This window comes from Notothenia rossii (genome assembly GCF_949606895.1).
Source record: "Notothenia rossii genome assembly, chromosome: 10".
In the NCBI taxonomy this organism is placed as follows: domain Eukaryota; kingdom Metazoa; phylum Chordata; class Actinopteri; order Perciformes; family Nototheniidae; genus Notothenia; species Notothenia rossii.
The window spans coordinates 35,669,685-35,679,328 of NC_136908.1; the positions used below are offsets into that span (position 1 = coordinate 35,669,685).

The 9,644-nt window shown below is 44.7% G+C and overlaps 1 protein-coding gene across 1 annotated transcript; it reads left to right on the top strand.

Moving 5' to 3' along the window:
* The first annotated feature begins 925 nt into the window (after positions 1–925).
* Positions 926–6,642, top strand: LOC307022546 (uncharacterized protein). Its single transcript, XM_079655374.1, has 2 exons — positions 926–1,149; positions 1,417–6,642. The coding sequence occupies exon 2, from the start codon at positions 1,565–1,567 to the stop codon at positions 5,657–5,659; it is 4,095 nt and encodes a 1,364-aa protein (XP_079511500.1). The 5' UTR covers positions 926–1,149; positions 1,417–1,564; the 3' UTR covers positions 5,660–6,642.
* The last annotated feature ends 3,002 nt before the right edge of the window (positions 6,643–9,644 follow it).

Below are 9,644 nucleotides of genomic sequence, written 5' to 3' on the forward strand. Positions count from 1 at the left end.
GCTGTTAGCTGACAGTGAGGCATGTACATGTCCATCAAAGGGACCACGCCCTAATTTATGCAAAGACTTTAAAGAGCCTATGGGACACGAACCCAACAACTTTTGTGCAATGAAATAGTGGGCTACTAGTAATCTCGAACCGTCACTTTAAAAAAGAAAAAGCGATACCGTTCCAATAAATATCAATAATTTCGAACATCGCGGGAAAATTCCTTCGACTCATTTTGAGGTTTTGGGGGAAGCCGGAAGTGACGTCAATGCGGGAACGCTTCACTGTGCGGCGAGAGAGCCAAACACGGACAAAGTGTGTTGTCATGCGTAGAAATGGTGAATTACTGAGTTTAGGCACGTTAATAACGTTTTAATGAAGTTGACTACAGTATATTCATATTTGTCAGTGCTTTCATGTCAATTCGGCGAACATAAACATAAATGATCGTGGTGAAGATGATGATTAAATTAGGATTAAAAATCGGTAGTGAGAGCTGCTGAATTTCCTCCCGTCGGATGTGATATAAAAACAAATCGATTATTTTTGTAAACTCAAGTGGATGAAACTACATTTATTAGTGCTTTCATGTCAATTCGGCGAACATATTGTAACTGCCTCTGTGTCAGTCAGCGCAGTATTTCTGAGTTATTTATTTTGGTAGGAACCAAAGTTCTCTAAGGCGGAACCTTTGTTTTTATATCGCATGTTTCCGGCAGGACATACTTTAGCGTAACACTCATCCGAAAAGTCCGCTGATTTAGTACATGTTTTTAAGTGCTGATGCATCTGCAAAATAGCTCTTAGCATCAAGATAAACAATCGTACAGAGTAATACCAAGCTACACAATTTTCCTCATGCAATGCAGCTACTAAGGTATACTTTGCTGACGTTTTTTGTGTGTGTTTTCTGTTCTTGTTTGTATTAAATTGTTTTTATACAGCTAAGGGCTAAGTTCTCTAAGGCGGAACCTTTGTTTTTATATCGCATGTTTCCGGCAGGACATACTTTAGCGTAACACTCATCCGAAAAGTCCGCTGATTTAGTACATGTTTTTAAGTGCTGATGCATCTGCAAAATAGCTCTTAGCATCAAGATAAACAATCGTACAGAGTAATACCAAGCTACACAATTTTCCTCATGCAATGCAGCTACTAAGGTATACTTTGCTGACGTTTTTTGTGTGTGTTTTCTGTTCTTGTTTGTATTAAATTGTTTTTATACAGCTAAGGGCTAACACATGTTGGGCTTAGTTAGATTGGTCTTTGTGTTTTGTTGAATTATATGTAACCAAAGTGTATTGTGTATACAGTAGCCTAATTGAAAGTGACGACATTACCAGGACAATGTTGGGATATTACTGTATGTTTTGTTATTATTTTGACTAGTGATTATTGTATTTGTGTATTATGTTTTTTGATTACAGTTTTCACGGTCTGGATGAACCAAATAAATCCTGCCAGTAAATTAAAAACTTGTTGCTGTCGTCTGTACTGAGGGAATTACAGTGAAAACTTAACTGCTCACGAAGACAGCACCAAAGAGCAGTGAATGACAACAGTAAGGCAAGTAAGATGTCCCGAAATGGCGAAGAGCACACAATTGCAGATGTACATTTCCCAGACATGGAGTCACACGCACCTGACAAGACAGAGTGTGTGCACGAGCACAGCTCAACCGTGCAGCCACAAGCGACTGAAGGCATCATAGTGGACAACCCCGCTTCCTCAGAAGAGCCACCATTAGGCCAAAGAGTCCGCAGAATGACGGAAAAGGGTCAAGAACAGCATGATGAGCAAGTAATAAAGGTTGCACATCGGTTCAGTGTGTGCTATGAGAAGTGGAAGGATGCCACTAAAGAAGCCAACCAAGCGCTGAGTGGAAAGTGCTCAGACGACCTGCTAGATGGACAAATTACTAAAGTACGCAATACCTCTAGGAGTCTAAATGACGTTTATGACGATTGGAAACGCCTTGAGGTTCCTGACCTTAACACACGTCGCAAAATCGACACCTGTGAAACAGTAACAAAGAAGATGGTTAAGGATGCAATGGACCTTATAGATGCAAGGGAGGAAGCTACAGCCCATAGGCATACTACAAGTCAAAGACATGAAGAACATCGAGTCATTGAAGAGGTAATGTCTGTAGCCTCAGGAAGGACAGGCATTAGCTCTCGCCACACTAAGTGCTCCTCTGCAAGCAGGAAGAGTGCAGCTGCTGAGGTTGCTGCCAACAAAGCCACCTTAGAAGTACAGCTGGAGCAAGAGCATTATATTAAAGAGCTTCAGAGACTGGAAGTTGAAGCCGCTCAGATAAAAGCCAAACAAGAGGCTGAAAATGCAGAGAGACAAAGAGTGCTAGAAGCCAAGCGCAGAGAACTAGATCGATTGGAGACTATTAAGAAGCTAAAGGCTGCCGAGGCACGACAGCAAGTATATGACCAGAGTATACATTCATGTCCGGCAACTAAGGCCGACGGCTCAGATGAAGAAATAAATTATCTTCTCCATCGTGGCTCTGTGAAGAAAGAAGAGGAAGTCAAGCCTCAAACTATAAATGATCTTCTCCATCGTGTCTCTGTGAAGAAAGAAGAAGAAGTCAAGCCTCAAACTAGCCCGCTGCGGCACCATTTTACACCACCAGCTGTAGCACAAGCAAGGCAAGAAAACAAATATGAAGATGGCACAACAGCTCTCGTCAAAGCGCTCGCAGAAGCCATCAGTGCGAGTCGCATTCCTCTACCTGAACCTACAGTGTTCAGTGGTGACCCACTCCGATTCAACGACTGGAAAGTGTCCTTTCAGACGCTCGTTGACAGGAAGAACATACCAGCTGAAGAGAAGATATATTATCTACGCAAGTATGTGGGTGGATCTGCTAAAAGGGCCATAGAGAGCTACTTTTTACTTGGCACAGAGCCAGCGTATTATGCAGCATGGGACATCCTAGAAGAGCGATACGGCAATCCATTCCTCATCGCCAAGGCCTTCAGAGAGAAGCTCGACGCGTGGCCCAAGATAAGCTCCAAAGGCAGTATGGAACTTCAAGAACTCGCCGACTTCCTGCGCTGCTGTGAGGCAGCCATGTCTCAGATCAGAGGTCTTGAAATACTTAATGATTGCAACGAGAACCAGAAAATTCTCTCTAAACTCCCAGACTGGTTGACTTCAAGGTGGAATAGGAAAGTCATAGAAGCAGAAGAAGACACTCACATGTTCCCGAGCTTCAGCCAGTTTGTCAAGTTTCTCACACGTGAAGCTAAAATCGCTTGCAGCCCAATAACATCTCTTCATGCTCTTAAGCCAAGTGAAAGGATTCCAGACAAGAGTGTAAAGAGCGGATGTCCTGGAGCAAAGGTGTTAGCAACCACCTCAGATGAGAAAGTCGTCGTCACAAGCTGTGTCTTCTGTGAGAAGGCAGGACACAGTCTACAAAGGTGTTACAAGTTTATGCAAGGGACAATCTTGGAGCGAATCAAGTTTGTTCAAGAAAATAAATTGTGTTTTGGCTGTCTCAATTTTGGCCACCGATCTAAAGATTGTAGAGAAAGAGACAGCTGCGACACCTGTGAGAGAAGACACCCAACTTGTCTTCATGACGATCGCACCAAGGAAGAAAGGATGTCTACAAGATCTGACAGAGCAAGGTACAGTGACAAAGACAAAGAAGAGTACAAAGAAAGGAAGAATGAACAGTCACAAGACCAGTCAGAGAGACCATCACGTGAGGCGACGGCACTTAGAGTCATCCAGAATGTTGGAGACACTCATACCTCCACAATAATTCCAGTGTGGGTGTCATCTACAAGTGTGCCAAGTCGTGAAGTTCTGGTGTACGCACTCCTTGATACACAAAGTGACACAACCTTTATCCTCGACGAGACAGCGAAGGCTCTCAATGCTAAGAGTGAACCAGTTCAGCTAAACCTCTCCACGTTGGCTTCAAGAAACACAATCGTGTCCTGTCGGAAGCTAGCTGGTCTACAAGTTAGAGGTTTTTATTCAGACAAGATAATCACTCTTCCAGTGACTTACTCAAGAGAGTTTATCCCTGCAAACAGAGACCATATTCCCACACCAGATACGGCGAAAGCATGGCCTCATCTTGAACACATTGCAGATGAGATCGCTCCTCAGCAAAGCTGTGATGTCGGCCTGTTAATTGGCTACAACTGTGCCCAAGCCCTCGTTCCAAGACAAGTGGTGCCTGGTGAGGAACACCAGCCGTTTGCACAGAAGACAGACTTGGGCTGGAGTGTAGTGGGATATGGCAACCCGTGTCTCAACTATGGAGATGCAATTGGAATAAGTCACCAAGTCATGGTGAAGCAAGTGATGCCAGGTCTACCGTCCTCTTCAGACCTCACAAAGGAAGTGCACTATGTCTGTAGGACACAGATCAAAGAAGTTCTCTTACCTGCAGATGTCATCAAGATGCTGGAGTCTGACTTCGTTGAAAGAGCGTCGGAGACCAGCCCCATCTCTCAAGAAGATCTAAGGTTCCTGTCAAAAATGGAAAAGAGCATCAAGTTAAAGAGCGACGGTCATTACGAAATGCCGCTGCCATTCAAGAAAGAAAGACCTAACTTACCTGATAATAAGATCTGTGCTATCCATCGTCTCAGGTGCCTAGAAAGAAAACTGAGAAGAAACGACCAGTACTACAAAGACTACAAGACCTTCATGGATGAGACCATAAGACGCGGAGATGCAGAAAAGGTCCCAGAGGAAGACATCCACAAAGCTCCAGCTTGGTACATTCCGCATCATGGGGTGTATCATCCACAAAAGCTTGGGAAGATACGCGTTGTCTTCGATTGCTCCGCCAAGTACCAAGGAACGTCCTTGAACGACCACCTCCTGACGGGTCCTGAGTTGACAAACACCTTGGTGGGAGTTCTGTATCGCTTCCGAAGAGGTCCTGTGGCAATCATGTGTGACATCGAACGCATGTTTCACCAGTTCCATGTTAAGGCAGAAGACCAAGATTACCTGCGGTTCCTTTGGTGGGACAATGGAGATCTCGAAAGCCAACCTTCCATCTATCGGATGAAGGTCCACTTGTTTGGTGCAGCATCGTCACCTGGCTGTGCCAACTATGGGCTGAAGCATGTCGCTGCTGAAGGACAAGGAAACTTTAGTGACGACACCATAAAGTTCATTCAACGGAACTTCTACGTTGATGATGGATTGTCAAGTGTAGCATCTGAAGACCAAGCGATCCAACTGGTGAAAGAAGCAAGAGAGCTTTGCAGCACAGGCAAACTCCGGCTGCATAAGTTTATCTCTAACAGCAAGAAGGTCCTAGACACAATCCCAAAAGAAGAATGTGCTGCAGCTGCCAAAGACAAGGACATGGCACTGGGTGAACTGCACATGGAAAGAGCACTCGGTGTGCAGTGGTGCGTGGCTTCTGATTCATCCAGTTCAGAGCCCCTGACACCAAACCACATTTTGACCATGAAGTCCACGATACTCGCTCCACCTCCTGGGAAGTTCGTCAAAGAGAATCCACCTACGCAAGAGATGGCGTCGAGTTCAATTCTTATCCAACCACTTCTGGACAAGATGGAAGAAGGAGTACCTCCTGAGCCTCCAACAGAGACAGAAGTGGACCAAAGATCGCAGGAATGCAAAGGTCGGCAATGTTGTACTCCTGCAAGATGATACTACACCACGTAACCAGTGGAGGATGGCAAAGGTTATCGAAGTGTACCCAGGAAAGGATGGGAAGGTGCGAAGACTCAAGTTGCTCATCAGCGACTCAACCCTTGATGAGAAAGGAAAGCGTATCTCCAAACCTGTCCACCTGGAAAGGCCCATCCATAAGACGGTGACGCTGATGGAAGCAGACTGAAGACTCCGGCCTCTCTCTTTCTTTTCCTCCCCTCTATCTCTCTATCTGTCTCACTACAGGTGCAGTCATGGTGATCGTTCTCTGGGAAGCCAAGGACTGAAGTTTAGTTTTTTTTGTTTATCTTTTCTACGCAGTATGTTGGCTCTCAATAGTTGAAGAAATCATATACATGTGATATGTTTTGGTGGGAGTGTAACTGCCTCTGTGTCAGTCAGCGCAGTATTTCTGAGTTATTTATTTTGGTAGGAACCAAAGTTCTCTAAGGCGGAACCTTTGTTTTTATATCGCATGTTTCCGGCAGGACATACTTTAGCGTAACACTCATCCGAAAAGTCCGCTGATTTAGTACATGTTTTTAAGTGCTGATGCATCTGCAAAATAGCTCTTAGCATCAAGATAAACAATCGTACAGAGTAATACCAAGCTACACAATTTTCCTCATGCAATGCAGCTACTAAGGTATACTTTGCTGACGTTTTTTGTGTGTGTTTTCTGTTCTTGTTTGTATTAAATTGTTTTTATACAGCTAAGGGCTAACACATGTTGGGCTTAGTTAGATTGGTCTTTGTGTTTTGTTGAATTATATGTAACCAAAGTGTATTGTGTATACAGTAGCCTAATTGAAAGTGACGACATTACCAGGACAATGTTGGGATATTACTGTATGTTTTGTTATTATTTTGACTAGTGATTATTGTATTTGTGTATTATGTTTTTTGATTACAGTTTTCACGGTCTGGATGAACCAAATAAATCCTGCCAGTAAATTAAAAACTCGTTGCTGTCGTCTGTACTGAGGGAATTACACATATGATACATTAAATGATCTTGAAGCTGATGATTTAAAAATCTTTTGTTTGAGCCGGTCTGCATTTCCTGATGAGAAAACAAACCTTAGCTTTTTGTAGTTGCAGTAAGTGGTGTAGTGGGCGTTGGACGCGGGGGTACGCCGTACCCCCACTTATTTGAAGCATGATTTCTTTTTTTAATAGTCTAATACATCTAAAATCATTGCCAGTGTTATCAGTTGCAAGTGTGTGTTTGTTGTAATAATGACGAAAACATAATAGGCAGATTTCACAGTAATTATAATAGAAACGTAGCTCAAGCATTTATGCAACTTGGTTTGAAGCGTGTGTGTGTGAGGGGCAGAACTGTGTGTGTAGGGTGACCAGGTGTCCCGCACTGTGCGGGACTGCACACACAGCATTTTTATTATTTGTCCCGCATCCCACACATTGAGACTATGTCCCGCATTTGAGTGATAGTCGCGCAGAAAGGCCGGATCGGTTCGCTGACAGCCGGCACCGCCCTTTATTATTATATTGTCTAAACGGCATCATGTAAGTTGCGCTGACAGGCGACACAGAGGTCCCCAAGCCCCCCCCCCCCCCCCGTTGACAGTTCACGAGCGCGTCCATAGTGTCTCCCGTCCACCCACCACCCCGTCCACCCAGTAAAAACATCCCCACTACACCACTGGTTGTAGTAGTACACCAACATGGATTAAACGTGTGTTATTTTTTACCACAATGTTGGGGAAATTAATGGATAAAATGCACGGATTATTATTATTATTAGGGTCTGAGACCTAGGTCGGCGAAGACCCTATTGAAATCGGTCGCACAGCGACCGATAAACCTGCGAAACACACACAAAACAGGGAAAACGACCGGCAAAAGCACAGAAAAGGTTCGGAAATCATGACGGGTGATAGGCCGCGTGGGCGAAGCCCACGTGACTGCAACTCGCATGATTGATATCGGTAGGATCAATTTAGTCGCTCGCAACGCGACCGATAAACCATGCAAAACCCACACAAAACAGGGCAAAAGTCGGGCAAAAGTGGCCTAAATCATGACAGTAGGTAGCCCACGCCAACCGAGTCACATGGGCGCTGGCCATCCTAGGCCGTCCATAAACATGATTGATATCGGTCCGATTATTAGGGTCTGAGACCTAGGTCGGCTGCGCGACCGATAAACCATGCAAAACCCACACAAAACAGGGCAAAAGTCGGGCAAAAGTGGCCTAAATCATGACAGTAGGTAGCCCACGCCAACGGCGCCCATGTGACTCGGCCATCCTAGGCCGTCCATAAACATGATTGATATTGGTCCGATTATTATTATTATTATTATTATTATTCTTCTGATTATTATTTGAATACATTGCGCGCACTTTTGACCCCCGCAACATATGTGAAAACTCACCAAATTTCGCATGCGCATCACAAGTCGTGAAAATAGCGATGTGTAATTGGTACCGGAACGTTGCGTAAAAAATTGCGTAGACCACGCCCACTTCCGTTTTTAACGTTAACTCCCCCTACTTTAACTTTCACGTAAACCAACGGAACTCGCTACGCATATCTAGGGTGCGGAGACGAGCAAAAAAGCCTCTTGGAGGGGTATAAAATAACGTACAGCAAGTCGGCCATTTTGAATTTGGTGTCGGAAAAACGCGATGTATCGCGTTTTTCGTCCTCCGTACAAATTTTGTATCGCGTTCGGGACTTTATCCGAACCACTCGAAATTTGTCAGGTATTATCTCGAGACATGGGCGGCAAATTGTTATCATGCAGTTTTTTGGTTTTTCGCACGGCGCCAAAGTTCGCGTTCGCTCGATGCTAGGCGGTCCCTTGCCATGGAACACGATGATGTCATAACGCCAACTGAAATACTCAGAACGCCACCAAACTTCCCATGATGGTTAACACTGCGGCCCTGAACAGCTCTAGGTCAAATCTGATGTTACTTAATTTGCCATTACCATGGCAACGGATCCTTCGCCATTAAACACGTTGTCGCTGTAACTCCAATGGACACGCTCCCATCGTCCCCCAATCTTCACTTTTATATCACCTGTCCATGCCTCAACAGCTCTACGTTAAATATGAAATCTCACCATTTGTCGTTTCCATGGCAACGCATCCTTCGCCAAAAAATACGATGTTGTTGTAAGTCAATGGAAAATCGTCCAAACAGCACCAAACTTCAGACTATCATTAATGGTCCGGCCCTCAACAGCTCTACGTCAATTATGGGATGTCATCATATGCCGTTTCCATGGCAACGCTTCCTTTGCCATAAAATACCATGTTGTTGTAAGTCAATGGAAATCGTCCAAACGGCACCAGACTTCAGACTATCATTAATGGTCCGGCCCTCAACAGCTCTATGTCAATTATGAGATGTCCTCATATGCCGTTGCCATGGCAATGCTTCCCCGCCAATAAACCTGGTGTTGTCGTAACTCCAATGGACAAGGTCCCACCGTCCCCAGACTTAACTTTTATATCACCGGTCAATGCCTCAACAGCTCTACGTGAAAACCAAGATCTCACCATATGCCCTTTCCATGGCAACACTTCCCTCGCCAAAAAACCCGGTATTGACGTAACTCAATGGATAATCATCCAAACGGCACCAGACTTCAGAGTATCATTAATGGTCCGGCCCTCAACAGCTCTATGTCAATTATGGGATGTCATCATATGCCGTTTCCATGGCAACGCTTCCTTCGCCATAAAATACCATGTTGTTGTAAGTCAATGGAAAATCCTCCAAACGGCACCAGACTTCATCTGATGGCTAATGGTCCGGCCCTCAACAGCTCTCCGCCAATTATGGGATGTCATCATATGCCGTTTCGATGGCAACGCGTCCCTCGCCAAAAAACCTGGTGTTGTTGTAATTCAATGGAAAATCCTCCAAACGGCACCAGACTTCAGACTATCATTAATGGTCCGGCCCTCAACAGCTCTATGCCAATTATGGGATGTCATCATATGC

Coding starts and splice junctions, on each gene's coding strand:
- LOC307022546 (XM_079655374.1), top strand. CDS start 1,565: ATGTCCCGAAATGGCGAAGAGCACACAATTGCAGATGTACATTTCCCA.